We start from the raw sequence: 17,597 nt of genomic DNA on the forward strand, positions 1-17,597 counted from the left end.
CCAAGAGACATGAGAAATAAAACATCTTTAATCTGGAACATATGTGCAACAAGATCAGAAAGGTCCATAAAAAGGTAAGTTGTTTGTTGTGGGTGCAGTATGTGGAGCATGATGTGGTAGTAGGAGGATCAGTTCTGGTTTATTGTGTGGTGGTAGTAGACTGGATCCTTGTGTCTAACCACAATGACTAGCATGGCTAGCTCCACATTAGGAGCTGTCTGAGCTGCTGATACTCCCCTTATCTCATTTATCTTCAGACTGATCACAGGACATGTTTCTCCACATTTTCATCAACTAGCAGCCTTGCTAGCCTCCTGTTGAAATGAAACTGAATCATGTAGCTCTAGCTTAGTTTACAATTCATTTTAATCTCCAATGTGAAAATGTGTAGTCCCTAAATACTTTCACTTAATACTAAATATGACATGGTTTACCCACATTATCTTATTACTAATCTAGTGCTTCCATATAACTAGAGCACTGCTATGTAGCTACATGCTAACATTAAGTTAATAGCCTTACATAACATTAATAGTTGTAGTAACACAGGGATAAAATCTCTTCTACAAATGTGCAGCCAGATTTATGGACCATTCTCATGTTTCGTCACTGATCACAACGTTCATGGGTGGCAAAAAGATAAACAAATCAGACACTGCTACGGGGCTGAGGGCTACAGTTAGCTTTTACATGAAAAAAAGATAATGGTACGTCTGTGTTGTTACTTTGGATGTTCCAATCAACATCCCAAGAATGGGATTTTAATTTACAGGTTGCCTGCTGAACCTGAACGACGTGTTGCTGCCATCAAACGAGATAATTGGAAATTTGAAGTTTATCAAAAATTTGGTTTCACACGCTTTCCAAGTCTGCTTATGGTGGGCTGCTCTAATTTTGAATATATTTACGACAAATTAAGGCAACGCATTACTAAAATGCAGCAAACTGCAGTAGTTTAACATTATTGTGCCCTGAGACCAGACACTTCACATTAGTCTTATGTTAACAGACATGTAATTGAGGCTAATGTTGCCCTCCCCTAGGTAAAAGACAACTCATTGTACTCGGCCTATGTCCCATCCATCTTTGTGTTTGTCTGCACTCCTGAGAAAAGGAGGCTAAAGGATGATCTGGAAAAGTTTGAAAGACAACACCAAGGAAAAAAGAGAAGAGTACAAATAACATTAAAGTTTTTAAAAATGGTCTTGTTCATTCAAAAAGAAGACAGTTAAATACTAAGTTTATATATAAATCATGTTTTAAGTTTCTCACAGTGTAAATGCAACCACGGTGAAACTGGCTGGATTTTGTGGAACTGCCACCGCGGATCGCTACAGTGACAGTTTACAGTCCAATGAAAAGATGGACATGTATTTTCCTTTGTGGTCTCAATAAACAAAACAGTCTTAAAATAGCAATGTTTTCTCACAGTAATTGTTAGTAATGTCAACCCCTAAATATATCACAAGGACATTCCTAATTTTCCCTAATTAATCGTGTTAACGTTATCTACATCTGCAATATTCTCTCTAATCTCTAATCTGACTTGTATGCTTTTAATTCTGCGCCTGTGAAGTGCGACTGTCGATTGACGAAGTAGTTGTAAATGTCAAGGCAAGGTTAATCAGGTATCTCTGTCAGTTGGGTGTTTCAGAGTTTTTTTTTTACCAGGAATTTTGAAAATCATATGGATTTTGAGCACCAACAAGTGCACTTTTATTGTCAGAATATCCCTGTTATTGACTTCACCACATAAGTGCTGAACTGGTTTGGAAAGTGTTAAGTCCGCTAGCTCCATCCCCGATGAACAGTTAGCAGTCACTGTAGTGGGAGTGGGTCCCAGCTAGCTTTTTGTCACCCAAACAGTGTGATGTCAGTGAGAACAGTCCATATATTTTAAAGGATGACTTATGAAACTACTTTAAAATTTACTTTAAACTGGTGCAGTGTTACTGGTGACTAACGCTGGTCTAGAAACTTCCTACAGTGACCTGCAATCACCTGAGATGGCACTTAGAATGTCCAATCACATTGTAGAGGTGGCCAGTGCCACCCTGGCCCCCTTCTAGCTCTACCCCTGCCACAAACTTCAAAAAGTTTAAGCTGAGAGAACTGCCCTTTATATGACATTTGTCAAAGTATGAGAAAAACATAGAATTTCAATAATGGCTCAGTTTTATTCATAAAAGTCATAAGTCAGCTCTTGTACTGTTTACAGTCAGGGTTTTCCATTTGGGGCATCTTGAATGTCAACCATAAAATTAAATTGGGCCGAGATAATCCACTAATTTTCCTTCCACCCGTGAGCCTTTTTTCTGCATTTGAGACAGACTTTTTTATAACCTTTATTTTATAGCTTTCTGTCTTACATCTTTGCAGCTTTTTACAGCACACAGTGAATTTACACACACAGACACGCACACACTTAAAAGAGACCAAAAACAAGCCTTTAAGTCTGATGATGCTAACTACAGGTTACCATAGCAACAACACTTGTGAACCAGACCTGCTGAAGAACCCAACTTGTGTTCTTCCACACTGGGCAAAGTTCTGATTCCAGGTCCAGCTTCAGAGACTCGCCTCCTGGACTCAAACATTCAATAGCGGTTTGCTTTGTGGGTTTGAACAAGGAAGGTGTATGGCATAAATGTGCTTGAAAAAAAGGAAGAAAAGTAGGTTATCTGTAACTCTTAAAAAATGTTCATAGCACTAAACGGTGCAAACTCACACCACCACATGCTGGAAGAAATTAAGACAGATGATAAAACATGATGATGTTGACGTAATGCCTGAAATATGAATTTCCTGGAATAAATGTACATAATATCTATTAATTCCCCTTATTTTTCTTATTGGGAAATTAGTTCATGAAAAAAAAAACAATAGTAACAAAAACAATAAGTTTTACAGAAACCAGTGACCTCCTTTATTTTCCCTCTCTGTGAAAAGGTGAGAGGAGCAGCCCACATGGTGGGAGGGTTGAGAGGGGGCGCTTCTAATTGCCTGGGGACCCCAAAACCACTAAACCCTCCCCTGTCTTTTTCAATTTAGCCATTTCCTGCCTCTGGCACGGACTTTGACCAGTTCCCAAAGCATCACCTCCTGTCGCGTCTCGAGTGCCGTCACTGGGGGGCGGCACGTTTCGTCTTTGGTCGTCCATCGCCCACCCTGCCTTGTCTTTCAGTGGGAGCTGCCGCCTCGTCGCCGCCACACAGCAGAGGGTTAAAATCGGGATTTATCGGAGAAGTAGGACGTATTTCTTCTGCTGCTTCTTCTGTTTCTTATTTTTCTTTTTTCGACAGCACCTGACGCTCCGGGATTTATTTCATGAACGTGAGGGTGATTTTTTAATTGTCATCAACAGGTTTCACCACCACCATCATCATGAGGAAGATCAGCGGCAGACACTTGTTGTGTTTCCTCCTGATCTGCTTCCCGCTGTCCTGGGCAGAGGACACGAGGAAAGATGAGAGGAAGACCGACAATGTCACACGTAAGGATGTTTGTTCATACTAGCCTTTTGTTTGCTTGTTTATTTATTTATTTAGTGCTGGATTTGAAAAAGGCAAAATTATATATATACATATAAACTGCATCTATAGAATGAAAGGAAAAACTTATTATTATTATTATTATTGTTGTTGTTGTTGTTATTATTATTATTATTATTATTATTATTATTATTATTATCGTTATTATTATTAATAGCAATAGTAATTAATAATATTAATAGAAACAACGACAATAATAATAAAAATTATAATTAGGGTTGTTTGGTATGGTTGTCAAGTTGATATGAATAAACTTTATTTAGTTCAAGGCAGGAGAGTGGAAAAAATTATCTAAATGTTAATTTAGCTATCTCTTTTTATTTAGATTAGTTCATCATAATTATATCATAATTAATCTATAGTTGATTACAGAAAGATGTCTGTACCTGACTAATAAATACATGTAACTGTCAATTATTTTCTATTCTAAAAGTAAATAACTTGAACATACATTTGTAAGCAGCTTGTTTTTGTTCACAACGTTGACTTAACTCAAAGGCATCCTCAGATAAAGAACGGTATGTATGCTTCAAACATTCACATCTCTATCACAGGAGGCCCGTTAGATGATTATATAATACTGTTGGGGGGCAGGGATGACTACCACAGTTACACCTTCTTAAGTGTCCATATGGGCAGATGAACTTGTTTTCAGAAAAGACGGCGAACAGCTAAATGTCTCTGGAGATTATAACGTATATAACAGATTGTAACACGATGTGAGGCAAGTTTTACATTTAAATCTTCAGCCGGAAGTAATTTATCCACAGAAATAATAACACACAGTTTAAATTCACCTGAGGATTCTGAAGTGTTGAAGAAAAGAAGACAACTCCCTTACATTCAGGAGTCTTTCTTTCTTGTCTCTTTTGAAGCATGAGTGTAGAAGATGGAAAATTCCCAAATATGAAATCCACTGGAGAATTGTTGTTATTTAAATTATTGAGAAATTCTAAGGATTGAAAAAGACATCTTTAAAAATGGTGTATTTTTACTGTGACAGCCATATATTAGGTTAAAGTTTGACACATTTATTGAGGATTTTAATCAGACATAGTTTCCCAAATATGAAAAAAAAACACACATTGTAAAAAACAAATCTCCGAAACACTAACAAACAACTTTCAGATGTTACAATATTTAGACAATAGATTGTGTTTTTTATGGGTATTTATTTAAATGTTTTTATTTATGTATAAGTTTATCATAGGCAAACAAATATTAACAGATATATAATTAAATATCTGCTCACATTGCACTGATGACACGATGAACTACTTCCATGTCTTGTGGTCCTACACACCTGTCCGGAGGTTCTGGTTTCAAGTATGTGAAGACATGTCAACATGGCCTAAATGTAATATTCCTGCCAAACCCACACTGTGCCTATAGGTGACTTGGGTGACGTTACCATGGTAATTAACTTTGCACACATGATCCTCGCAGTCTTATGCATTGACAAGAAAACTATCCTTGTGGACTGGAAAACCAAAAATAGTATAGGCATTCGGCAGTTTAGGAACCTCTTACTAGACAATGTCTGCCTCCTTAAAGTACCAGTTAGCTGGATTTCACTCCCGCTGGTCCCCAGTGATTAGCTCCATCACCTAGTGTAGGTGGAGGATTGTGACCTCGTTGCTTTTGTCCTACTCGTACCTCAGATTAATATGCAGCTTTCATTTGTCCTCTCTTTCTCTGTTATGCACGATATTTATCGGACTGATCACATATCTGCTGATATGAAGATTTTCTATTGGTCCGATGGGTACATTTTTCCGATAAAAATCCCTGATAAATTAATGAAATTTGGGGGTATTTTATTCAGACAGTGTACCCCTAAAGCAAGCCAAATAACCTGCGCGCCTTACTAGCAGGACCGAGGCTTGGTCCCGTCACTGCCTGACTAATGATGAACATGCATGTCTTTCTTGGTCACAAAAGACGACAACAGAATTGCTGTTAGCAAAACCTGTTCAGTGAAAATTCTGAGGAGGAAAGAAGGCTTCAAGTTTTAACACAACAAATCTAATATCTCACCTAAAAAATCGTCATCGCAGCGAAGCAGTATGGAAAGAATATGAAGCAGCCAACACAGAGGGTCGATGTATCCATTCAGCAGACGTTTGAGCGCTGTAAAAACCTTTCAAGAGACACTGAAAAGGCTAAAGCCATAAACGACAAGGTGATTTCTAGCGCTCGACAACCAGCTTTTTTTCTGTCGTTGAGAACCCAGGTGTTAGTAAGTTAATAGCATATTTGGAGCCACGCTACATGCTTTCGAGCCTATGCTTCTTCTTGAATGTGTCCCTCCCTGCCTTCAATGATATTGTTGCCACACACATCCACCGCTTGATCAACAAGGAAGACTGCACGTAAGTTTTACGTCCCGTGTTAGTCCGGTAAGGATTCTAAGCTTGATGGCTCAGTGGTTGGATCAAGATTTCGGCTGTGTCCGAATGTGCTCCCCACTCCCTACATAGTGCCCTATATAGGGGTCACGCCATTTTGTCGGAGTGTCTGAATGTCCAAAGAGAAAAAAGTAGGGCACTCAAAATTACCCACAATGCATCTTGAAAAGTAGTGAGCATCGATGGTCACTAGACGGGTCAATATAGACCACAATGCATCGCGGGCAGAAGCTCAACATGGCGCAAGGAGGCGAAAAAATTGAGCTGCGCGAAATTACCTATAAGCAAACAAACAAAGAATAAAATACAACATAAGGAATAAAAAAATATATATATATTTACACACAACTTTGGATTGGATTTGGAATGACATCTTGACACGGATTTGGTTGCCGTGGTGACGGCGGTAGTCATGTGGTCGAAGAAAAAATAGGCAGCTTCGTGTCCGAATTGCCAAGAGAATGAGTCACTATGTAGTGCAGCCCTATGTAGTGAAGGAGGGGTTAGGGAGTAGGGTGGACATTCAGGTACAGCCTTTAACATGCAAAAGCCAATGCTGCATGCTAATGGGGGGGGGGGGGGGGGGGGGGGGGGGGGTTAAATGTTGAAAATGGAAATCTCTATGATGCCTGATGCAGTCAAAGCATTCACAATTCTGTAAACCTTTGGTTGATTATTCACTTATTTTTTAAGGATGCACTTTATTTTATTTATTTGATTACATTTTTTTAATTGAGGCTGACAGTTTGTCAGTACATATAATTTCATATACGAAGACAAATATCTTATATTGGTTTTCAGTATCGGTTGAAATGTTTCATATCGTGCATCACTAGTTATTAGTCATCTCAGATAACTCATTTCCTTCCACGCTCTTTTCTATCCTCTCTCCTCTACTTAACCTCTTTCCATTTGATGGAGGTTCTAGTAAAATCAAACTTGTCTTGAGGAGGGTCGAACTCTGAAATGAGCATCAGACTGGTGAGCTTTGTGCTCTTCAGTGAATTTCTTCATTGTTTTTTATCCTCTTTTGTGCTGCATCCATGTTCACGTGATTTTAGGAGTTCCTTAACAGTTTTGTTTTAATCTGTTTATCATCGGTGTATCTTAATGAGTTACTTGGTGTTACGTACGGTGGACTCATCCATTATAAAGGGAAACATGAATTTTAGCAAAGCTTTGTCAAAATCAAGTTTACCTGTAAATTCTTGGTATATTTCTGGCAGACCTGTTTCACTCCTGCAGCTACCATGTCTTGGTGTTCCTAGAAGGATACTCCATCTCTTTCATGAGTTTAACCAGATGTTCATGCTTTCTTAAACCGCGGGCATGATTACTAATGAAACTCAGTTACTATTCTATAATTACTCTCAACTTTAAAATACAACCAAATTAAACGATAATTGCACATAAATGTGTGTTTAACTAACACGCGGCCACAAGTTAACGATCCCTTCCACAGGTTAATGATGCGTGACCACAGGAAAACATTTCTTCAATCTCATCAAACCTCTTCAAACTGCAAGTGTGTTTTTTTCCTTACAGCTCCTGTGTTAGAAACAACATCAAAACGGCACAACACCGAACATTAAATTGTGCAGTTTATGCCACCATGTGACATGTTACGGTGATGAATATGTTTATCCTAAAATAAATGTGCAGAATTAGTTTTATTTTTTAACTTATTTTAATTTTGTGGAAACTTAAAAAGAACTGGATTTAAAATATTTATTTGTAGAAATTAAGCATTATTGAGTCTGAGGGGAGGGGCTTGGAGTATTTAAAGGGAAGCCTGAGAAGTGCAGAGGTTTTCTCATTCATTGAGTTGCATTGCTGGCAACTGGAAGGATTGTTTGGAGATTGAAAATTGGAATATTTTTTGGCTGGTCGAAAGAGAGACAAAAGGTATATGCTTGTTTTTTTCTTGTTCTATTTTTTGTAAATATGTAAATACAATTCTTGCACGGGAGTTTTTGGACATGTTTGACATGACAACATGACATAAACATGACACGTTTATTGTTATCAATAGGCTATATTACTAAAATGTTTCCAAACCAACGCAAAAGATCAAGCTGGTCTGTTATAGCCTACATGGTGTATGTACGTCACTTGAGGTGCAGGTTAATCTGTGCAAACCTACACATATTTTTCTTGTATTAGGAGTTACCACTAATGTGAAAAGCCTGCAACCAGCCCACAGTGGCAAACCGCTGAGACCGTTGAGGAAACGGTAACTGCCGCTACAGAAACGGTAACTGCCGTTGTAGCGAGAGTGGCTGGCTTGGATCTTAGCGTCTCTCCATTTCTCTCTCTCCTCCCCGCCGCCACCCTCCCCTCGTCCTCCCTCTGCTTGTAGCCGTTGAGAACAACTGAACAAAACTGACGTTACTCCATCTGCGATCGACTAGTTTTGCCTCACGTCAGGTCCCGGATGTGTGGCACAAAAATTTGAATTTCAGATCTGAATTTGTATTTTAGATCTGAATTTGAATTTCAGATCTGAATTTGAATTTCAGATCTGAATTTGAATTTCAGATCTGAATTTGAATTTCAGATCTGAATTTGAATGGAGAGAACTGAAACTGAACTATGAAAATGAATTAGGGAATGAATTTTTTCAAATACAAAAGTTTAAACTTTACCAATATACACATTCAAAAAACAAAGATTCAATATCAAATATGGTCATTTGGATTCAGTTTTTTAAAGCAATTATTCAAACAGGCATATTCAGATTCAAATTGAATGATTCATATTCAAATATAAAGAATTCAGATTCGCTCCCCAGTGGCACAAAGTTTATCCCATAGTGTATTTAACATATGCATGAGTAAATAGATACATCCTTTTCATCTCTGCCATCAAACTCGCATGTGTCCTTTATGGCATGGTTGTTTAAAAATTACATCCCCCAGACGGCAGGTAACGTCCAAATTTTCACATCAGTTTCAGACATTAGCAAACATGGTGACAATGGAAGAGATCATGTTAATGCACATATCTTATAATTGGAAATAAAATGTAGAAGCACAGTAAACAATGGTGGTCTGTGCAACCATTAAATATATTGTGAGTTTTTCCTCTTCATTGTTCTTTTCACTGGTTACATGTGAGCTATACTATGCAACAGTGCCCCCACAGTTTCCAGTGGTACTACTCCATTTGCTACATCTGACTATACATACACAAGTTTTCTGCAAACTGACTGAGATCCACAGGTAAAGGACGCAGACGATGGACAGAAGGCTCTGTCTGAATGCATATTTAACATTGAGCATAAATGAGCTCCAAGGTGGTGCAGCAGTTTTCTCCTGTTGCAGCTTCTGGCAACAAGGCTCAACAGCATTTGCATTAAATAGTTGTTTGGTGTTTGCGATATAAGAGAAATTAACATAACACAAATCACACCTGCATCCAATTCAGTCTGGCATTATAATGAAAGAAAACAGCGCTGGGGTAGAAAAAACTGGTTGAAATGTGACTGAGGGCCTCAGGATCAGCAGGAAGTATTTTGACATGGTCCCAGGCTGCACTAAGGTATTTTTACGATAAGGTCTTAGCATCTGGTGAGTCATTAACACCAGTGTGTAGCGGGATTGGAAACAAAGATACAAAAGCTTTCAGTCCGAGGCAGAAGGAAAGAAAATTTTAATTTATTGTCTTTATCCATGTGCAGTGTCTTGAAATGTCCATGTTGTTCAGTCTGATGTTGATGAAAGACACCCTAATCATGATCAAGTGACTGTGTTCGCCAATATTTTGATTTCTGTTGGAAAAGCACAAAAATTTAAAATGTCAGGACGAAGAAATAACATTACACCATCAAGTCTTGGAAACTGGACCAGCTCTAGGTGTTCGGCACTCAGAATGGTTCCACGGTAAAATTTGATCTCAACAACATAAGTTACATGAGGATGGACATACCAAAACATCTGCAACATATTTTTCCATGAAGTGCACACTGTCTAATTGTTGTTATGCAGAAGAGGCTTCAAAAGGGTCAACCTGCCTGATGACAGAGTAATTGTTCTCTCTGAAGGCCTCTGCTTGGAACGATGCCCAACTCCTCAAGTCAGTGAAGCTGTGTTTCCTTATAGAGAAGGCATCCAGTAAAGTTGTGAACAAGTCAGAATGCCAGATTCTCAGCTTTCACTCGCTCATTATTTGACAGTGCCTCACCGCCCTGCTAGTTGGTGATAAGCCAATGTTGTTGCAACCCAATACTTGCTGTTTATAAACTTCAACCTGGTCTTTTTGGTTTCCAGTGAATTCTTGCTTCTTAGAATCTGTACTTTGTGAGAGGTAAATGTGTTTATTTGTGGTTAATTCAAATGGGATTTTGAATTTTGAATTAGGGTCACCTTTACCCCAATAAATGAGTAAAAGTAGAACGATTCCACACTGACCATAACCCACTGAAGCAGTGCTGACATCTGATCACGGTGCCTCTTGGCCACCTACCTGCGGAGGGATTTGGAGGCACATCCGACTAGAAGGAGACCCCTAGGGCAAGTCCACAAGAGCTGCCTCACTGTGTAGACGTTGCCACTGTGCCATGTGTGCTAAGTTGATCTCTGATGATAAGGTAGCAAGATGATAGAAACAATACTTTTTTATTGAATGCATTAAAAACAGAAAATGTATTTTTGTTGTGTTTTTATTTCTAGTGTGGAGCCAAGCAAAGACCAGGCGACTTTTTGCAAGGCAAAAGATTGCTCCCCTGCAGCAAAGTCACATTCTTGTAAGTTTTTATTGTTATCAGCTGTCCATGTGAAGTCCCTGCATGTTTTATTTCATTCCAGTGACTGCGGGAAATGAGACATTTTTTAACAGATATATGGGCGTCTTGCCATTTAAGTCTATAATTATTTGTATGTCTTTACTGAACAGTTTTGAGTGAAGTACAAATGGTGCCCCATAGTGTGTTCAGACAGAGGCTTCTTTAGGCCTGCTGCAAGACAAAAAGGTAGAGGACGTTTTCATTCCTGCTAGTGGCCATGATACCCTGGAACAATGATTCATTATTTCTTAAAAAAAAAAAAAAAAAAAAAAATAATAATAATTTGCTTAAAAAAGTTTTATTTTATTTTATTCATTTTTAGAAAACAGTTGCTCATAGTTTAATAAACACATGTATTTCCAATGTTTTTATTTGCTGCGTTTCTATCTTCCATTTAGTCATTTTTTTATTATTAACTTTGTTCATAAATGCACATTATTTTTTAAATGATTATTTTTGTAAATTGAAATCCTCAGTCTTATAAAGGCCCGGTACTTGGGTGTAGTTTAAAAAAACAGTTGTCCATTTTTGTCCATTCATCGTTGCTCTCATCACAACCGTTACATCAGTAAACAGAAATGTACACGTCATTAAATGTATTAAACAGCAAGTTTCAGACAATCAAGTGTAAAACTAAAATGCAAGTATGTACAGAGCTGTGACCCATGAACCCAACTCACCAGCTGTTTGTAAGTCTTTGAGTTACGTTTAGTCAGTAACCAGTCAAGTTTAGGCAATAACATTACGTGGTTAGTTTTAGAAAATGATTATGGTTACAGCTAAAATACAGTCTTTTTACAATGTGATCTTCATGAAGGCCACTGTTATGCTTCACATGCAGTTCCTCTCACACCACTAGAGGTTGCATTATCTTTTAATGTAATGACAGGTCAGACCTGCCTGCATGAACAGATGACTGATGCTCACGTTTGGGGCAGTCCTACTACAATACATTAGCCTCAAATTAGCCTACCATGCTATCTAGATGTGTATTTGATAACTAGCTAACTAACTCTTTAGCCGTTTTCACAGCAATGCATTGTCAATGGATGCCACAATTTTCTAAACTTGTTTTCCCAGTTGACCTTGGGAATCAACAGTCTTAAAGTTGCTCCTGACGGGATCTCCATCGTGCACGGTGTCAGGAATGATGGTGATTCCTTCAGGAGCAATGGTGCTCCTGTTGGTTTTAAAGGGTTAAACTGATGAAGAATATTAAGCTGATAAGAATATGATTCATTTTGTGATGAGCAAGGTTTAAAAAGATAATCAGATTTTTGCTCAGTGAATTGAAGAACCAAGTTAGCAATCTCTCATGGCAGTTATTGGACTCAGAAGATTTTGTGCAGTCATTGTTGACTAGGAAGGTTAGAGGGCTCTGGGTTGATTGCAGAGCTACACTGACAGAAAGTCTTGCCCTTTTTATCTGTCTAAGCTGCTTCACCCTTACATGCCATCACAAGCTCTTAGATCAGCTGACCAGGTGCCTTTAACTGTCCCAAAACCGTTTTATAAATCGAGGGGAGACAGAGCCTTTTTTAGTTTTAGCTCCTAAAACATGGAATAAGCTCCCACTGCAGGTCAAACTGGCTCCTCTTGTCTTTAAATCTTGTTTAAAAACACACTTTTACTCTTTGGTTTTCAAGCAAATGTGAGTTGTCATCTGTGTCTTTTACCCTTTATATGTACTTGTGCTATTTTAAATTTCTTTTAGCTCCTATGTGGTCATTTATAGTCTTATTTGCATTTTATACTTGTTCTTTATTTGTGTGGTTTTCACGTTTTTATTTTAATTTATTGTACAGCACATTGGTCACCTTCTTTTTCCACCTGGAGATTAAACAAACCTCTAATAAACCAGGTCAGCCATAACATCTTGTTAGACTGGCTGAAAAGTGAGGTAGGACTTTCTGGCACTTAACATGTCTGAGAAAGACAGGGTCTACTTTGTGTTTATAGATAACTATAAATCTGAGTAAACCAAAATAACCTGAGGGGTTCCCCAAAGGCCACATGCTGGAGCAACAAATCAAAGTCAAAGTGATCATGTACAGGACAAACAGAGATAGGCTAATTCACTCAAATGATAAAAATTAACTAAATATGTTACCATAACGATGCTGACAAAACACAAATCTACATAACAGTCTCACCAGAAGGCTCTAACCCGATCCAAACACTGATTGGATGCATTGATCAAATTAAAGACTGGATGTGTCAGAACTTTCTTCAGTTAAATGAAGACAAAACTGATCATTTTTGGAGCCACAGAAGAAATGGAATGAAAAATATTTATCCCAGAGGGAAATTGCAATAGAAAGAAAAGAAAGGAAAAAAAAGAAGGAAAAGTCAGCACTCAGCTTCAAACAGTGATGTTAAAAACCAACAACCAAGCCAGAAATCTGGGAGTCTGCACCGAGCAGGCACATTAAGACTGTGTGAAGTCGGCCTGTTATCACTTAAAGAACATTTCAACAAACATGTCAGTCACATCATATCTGACGTTTCAGCAGAATTTCTGCATTTATCTTTAGCAGACTAGACTACTGTAACACTTTCTCTAAAAAGTCTATCAGACAGCTGTCTGACAGTGGATCATAGAACTCCAGTCCTCAGACCTTTACAATGGCTTCCTGTCTGTCAAATAATTGACTTCTGAAATCTATCAGGATCTTCTGGTTTGTTATGAACCAGCCAGATCCCTCAGGTTGTCAGGGTCAGGTCTACTTTCTGTTCCCAGAGGCTTTTAAGGGCAGTTTATTTCTGTCAATCAGCATCCTCAGTAGAAACTCTCCCAGCGTCTTATATTTGTAGATTTGAATACTGAAATGCTCAAAGCAGCCTTTGACAAACTGGGGGCGCCAACCCCATGGGGGTCCCAAGACCATTTCAGGGAATTGTAAAAATATATATATATATAATTATTTATCTAATAAATTAGGGATTTTTATTGGAGCTGTTGAAAATAAAAATAAACTTATTTTAACACATAAATGCATTAAAAGCAAAGTTATTACTGGTGCTACATTAAAAAAGTGAATGTGGCATTATCTCGGTGAGAGAAGGTGATTTTTGGGTGCTTTGTTACAGCAGTGAACCGAGTTCTCTAAAATCCACTTCATCCTTATTATTTATTAAGTTTGTGACAGTTTTAAGGCCTTATATTTAGAGGATGGCCGAAGGATGACCCATTTGATATATCACATAATTAACCCCTCAGTCTTTGGGTGGGGGATGCCAACGTATGTTATCTTAGGGGTCGTGGCTCAAAAAACTTTAGGGAAAAGTAATTTTATTGACCTGTTTGGTTGGAGGACATATTTATTTCTGCTTTACTTGGACTTTAAAGGTCTGCCTCTTTATGATGTACATATTTTAAGTCTACAAGAACTTATAAGGATTCAAGCAACTTTTCAATTTCTTCTTCTCAGTCACTTTTGATTAATTCAGTCTTTATTTGTGCTGTTTCAGAAGCACAAATCAAACATTATGACCCCGGCACGCCGCTGCGGCCGCCTGATGGAAAGCTGCTCCTCACATGTGCCGTGCTGCGACCCCTGCGCCTCCTGCCGCTGTCGGCTGTTCAACACCATCTGCCACTGCTGGAGGATGAACCCCCTGTGCCTGAAGAGGACCTAGATAGACTGCAGACCAACACGTGTAACACACCTAATGTTCACCTACAGCCAAGCTTGGAGGAGTTTTGTTATTCCTGCGTAACGACGGGGCGACCCGAAACAACTGCAACTTTATGTATTCTTAAAATAGATAAAATAAGTGTTTGTTTTTAAATAAATTAATTAAAAAAAGAAACTAAACTGACCCATTTTAACATATTTGTGGCTGACAGTATTTGAATAATGAGATTCAGGTTTTCTCAATCAAAATGATGAAAGTCAGATGAGTGAAGGCTCACCCGGTGTGTCTTGGCACAAAAAAGGACATTTCTAAGGACGACAGTCGAAGTGTAACTGATGCATATCAGGCTAGAAAAGACAAGAAAACCATCTGAGCTTGTTTAATCTCTGTGATCACACGGAACCAAGGAAGACCACTTCAAGTTTTTAAACTAACAGATTAGTTAAACAGGAAAACAAAAAATGCAATTAGAAGTTCCAAATCAACAGAAGTGCAAGAAACCCGAAGTGCACAGTTCATGTGGGAAACCCACCAACATCGCTGCATTAAAACAGAGCAGTGTGTGACCAAGTTGGTGTCCAGCATAAAGAGGAGGTATCAGGCTGTTATGGCTGTGTTTGGTTCTTCCACACGATACTAAGAGCCCTGTTTGTTCAATGAGGACTTTGTTAAATTACCAATATGTCTTGTTACTTTATACTTCAGTCGTCCATTCCAAAAAAAAAAGACACCAAATAAGAGTCAACAGCAGAATCAGCTGTTTGGCTAATTTTTCTGGCCACGAACAACATACTCACCCTACAAATGCATTTTCCTTACAAATGTGACTCCATTTAAAAGGGAAATAAACACACTTTCCAATAATATAAGATTTATTACTAACAAACACTGCTTCTGGCTTACAAAACAAAAACCCAAACGGCTCCGGTCTACCTTCACTCCTTAATCCAGAGCCACACTCCCTCTCCACAGTTACGCTCTGCCAGCGAAAAACTCCTAGTGCTCCCACCACAACGTGGCACAAAATCAGTAGCTAGACTCTTCTTCTCTGTTGTTCCCCGGTGGTGGAACGATCTACCAAACTCCGTCCGATCCGCAGAGTCCTTATGCACTTTTAAAAGCAAGCTAAAGACTCAGTTGTTTAAGGAACATTTCCACACTTAGCTTAATTATTTTACTCAGAATGAGTTAGAAAGATTTGTCCAGCTCTTTGGCTCAACCAAGTACTGAAGAAGCTGCTGCACTTATGCCCAAGTTGATATTGTGTGATGAAATCATGATGTTTGTATTTAAACAAAATGACTTACAAAAACTACAAAAACAACTTCAAAAAAATAAATAAAAAATAAAAAATTATATGCACTGCCTCTAGCACTACATGACAGCACCTGGTCCAACTGGACTCAAAGCAGTCTGACTATCACTTAATTATGACGTCCATCTTGTTTGAATTCATGCTGGTGTTGTTCTTACTCTCAATTGTAAATCACTTTGGATAAAAGCGTCTGCTAAATGACTGTAAAATAGAACAGAACAGAATAGAATAGAATAAACCAGAGAAAGAATCCATCAAACACTAGTTTACGGGCTTTGCTCTAAAAATACCCATCTTTTGTTTTATTAGTCCGAAACAAAGCTGGAGCTCTGTCATGCCATATTCTTGTTTGTCAGAGGAACCTGATCAGCTTATTTTCCATGATCAATGTACAACAAAGAGTTTGTCAGAATTTACTTAACTCAGACTACAATACTAATAATACTTTATTTTTTTCCCCAATATTTAAAGATACTTATTAATGGATCACTGTCCCCAACAAGCCACGATCAAATGAAAGATTTCTGTCCATGTTTTAAAAGGCAGGCAGTAGCGTTTACTCCGGTTGGTTTTCACATGCAGCACAGGTACAGCTGTGTGAATATCAGAGGTCATGATGGTGATGGCGAAATACAGCAGCTATAAATAATACATGTAGACAGAGAAAATGGAAAATATTCAAACCCAGTTTAAGGCTCATCTGCATTTACTTTACGTTTGTAAATATGTTTGTCCGTTTCAAACTATGTCAAATGTCACAGCCCACGTTCTCCCCATGCAAGCTTCGTGTTGGTATGGTTATTAGGCAGTGCATCTACTAAAGTAGTGGTTCCCAAACGGAGGTCCCTGGACCCCAAATGGGGTCCCCAAAGAGCACAGTGGGTCCCTGACACTATGACTGTACAAAGCCAGTGTGATTTAAATTAAGACCATGTCCTCACAGAGACGAATTGAGGTGTATTCGCTTGAGTTTTTTATCATTTGGGTGTTTCATTCACAACCAGTGTTTTGGGAGCCTGAAAACACTAAATTTGCACCATTTCATTAATGAGACATGTCTGAGAATGCCATGCCATAAGCCTATATGTTGGTAATTAACTTTAGTTTTATCAAAGGAAAGGAGCACAATTTATTGTGAAAAGCAGCTGATGAAAGCATAAAACCAAGCATGGTTTCAGCATGAGGGGTCTACAGCTTTTTGGTAGTTGCATGAAGTTGGGAACCATTGCACCAAAGGGCGGGCAGGGTAGAGTTTAAAGAGTTCACCTCTGATTTCACAAACATGGCAACAGTTCTCTGTCTTTAAGTCCAGGCGAGGTAACATCATAGATGTGTTGGTAGTTCTACCATTTCCATTGCCTCCTCCTTCTTTGTTCCTTTTGTAGGTTGCATATAAGCTATACTCTCCATGATTTCTGGTTGTATGCATCCATAAACTGTCTGACAGCATTCTGAAATATGTATGAAATTAACACAGAGGATGGACAGAAGGCTCCGTCTGTATGGGTGCACGTAGTTTGAAATACAGGGGAGCTAAGGGGAGCTCGGCTCCCCTGAAAAGCAGAGGAGCGCCCATGAAAACATTCAGCTTATACTTTATAAGGGAATCCTATAAATAGTCCACTTTCATGTTACATTTAATTTTTTTCGTAAGGTTCCTGATGTTTCTTAACAAGAATAGTATTAATTTATCAGTGTTGTGTTATTCATTTATTTAATCTAATTAATTAAATCTTCCAAACAACACAGGTGACTCGTTCTGTTGCCTACAGCACCGTGGACAGCAGCGTTGTATGATTGTTGTGTGCTGTGAGTGTCCATAACAACGACCACTTCATATGCTTCTTTTTGTAGTTGTTAAAACAACTTTTCGTCCATGTTTCTGATTAAACAAGCTTGCA

At 38.4% G+C, this 17,597-nt stretch overlaps 1 protein-coding gene across 2 annotated transcripts; it reads left to right on the top strand.

Annotated features, from left to right (window-relative positions):
• Positions 1 to 3,044: 3,044 nt before the first annotated feature.
• asip2b (agouti signaling protein, nonagouti homolog (mouse) 2b) lies at positions 3,045 to 15,328 on the top strand. Of its 2 annotated transcripts, XM_041992860.1 has the most exons (4): positions 3,045 to 3,246; positions 3,365 to 3,493; positions 10,630 to 10,703; positions 14,214 to 15,328. In XM_041992860.1, exons 2-4 carry the CDS (start codon positions 3,385 to 3,387, stop codon positions 14,379 to 14,381), a joined length of 351 nt encoding a protein of 116 aa, XP_041848794.1. In that variant the 5' UTR covers positions 3,045 to 3,246; positions 3,365 to 3,384; the 3' UTR covers positions 14,382 to 15,328. The 2 variants fall into 2 exon arrangements, with proteins under 2 accessions (XP_041848794.1, XP_041848795.1); XM_041992861.1 differs by having other exon boundaries at positions 3,045 to 3,493.
• Positions 15,329 to 17,597: the final 2,269 nt, after the last annotated feature.

Source organism: Melanotaenia boesemani, chromosome 8, assembly GCF_017639745.1.
Source record: "Melanotaenia boesemani isolate fMelBoe1 chromosome 8, fMelBoe1.pri, whole genome shotgun sequence".
NCBI lineage: Eukaryota > Metazoa > Chordata > Actinopteri > Atheriniformes > Melanotaeniidae > Melanotaenia > Melanotaenia boesemani.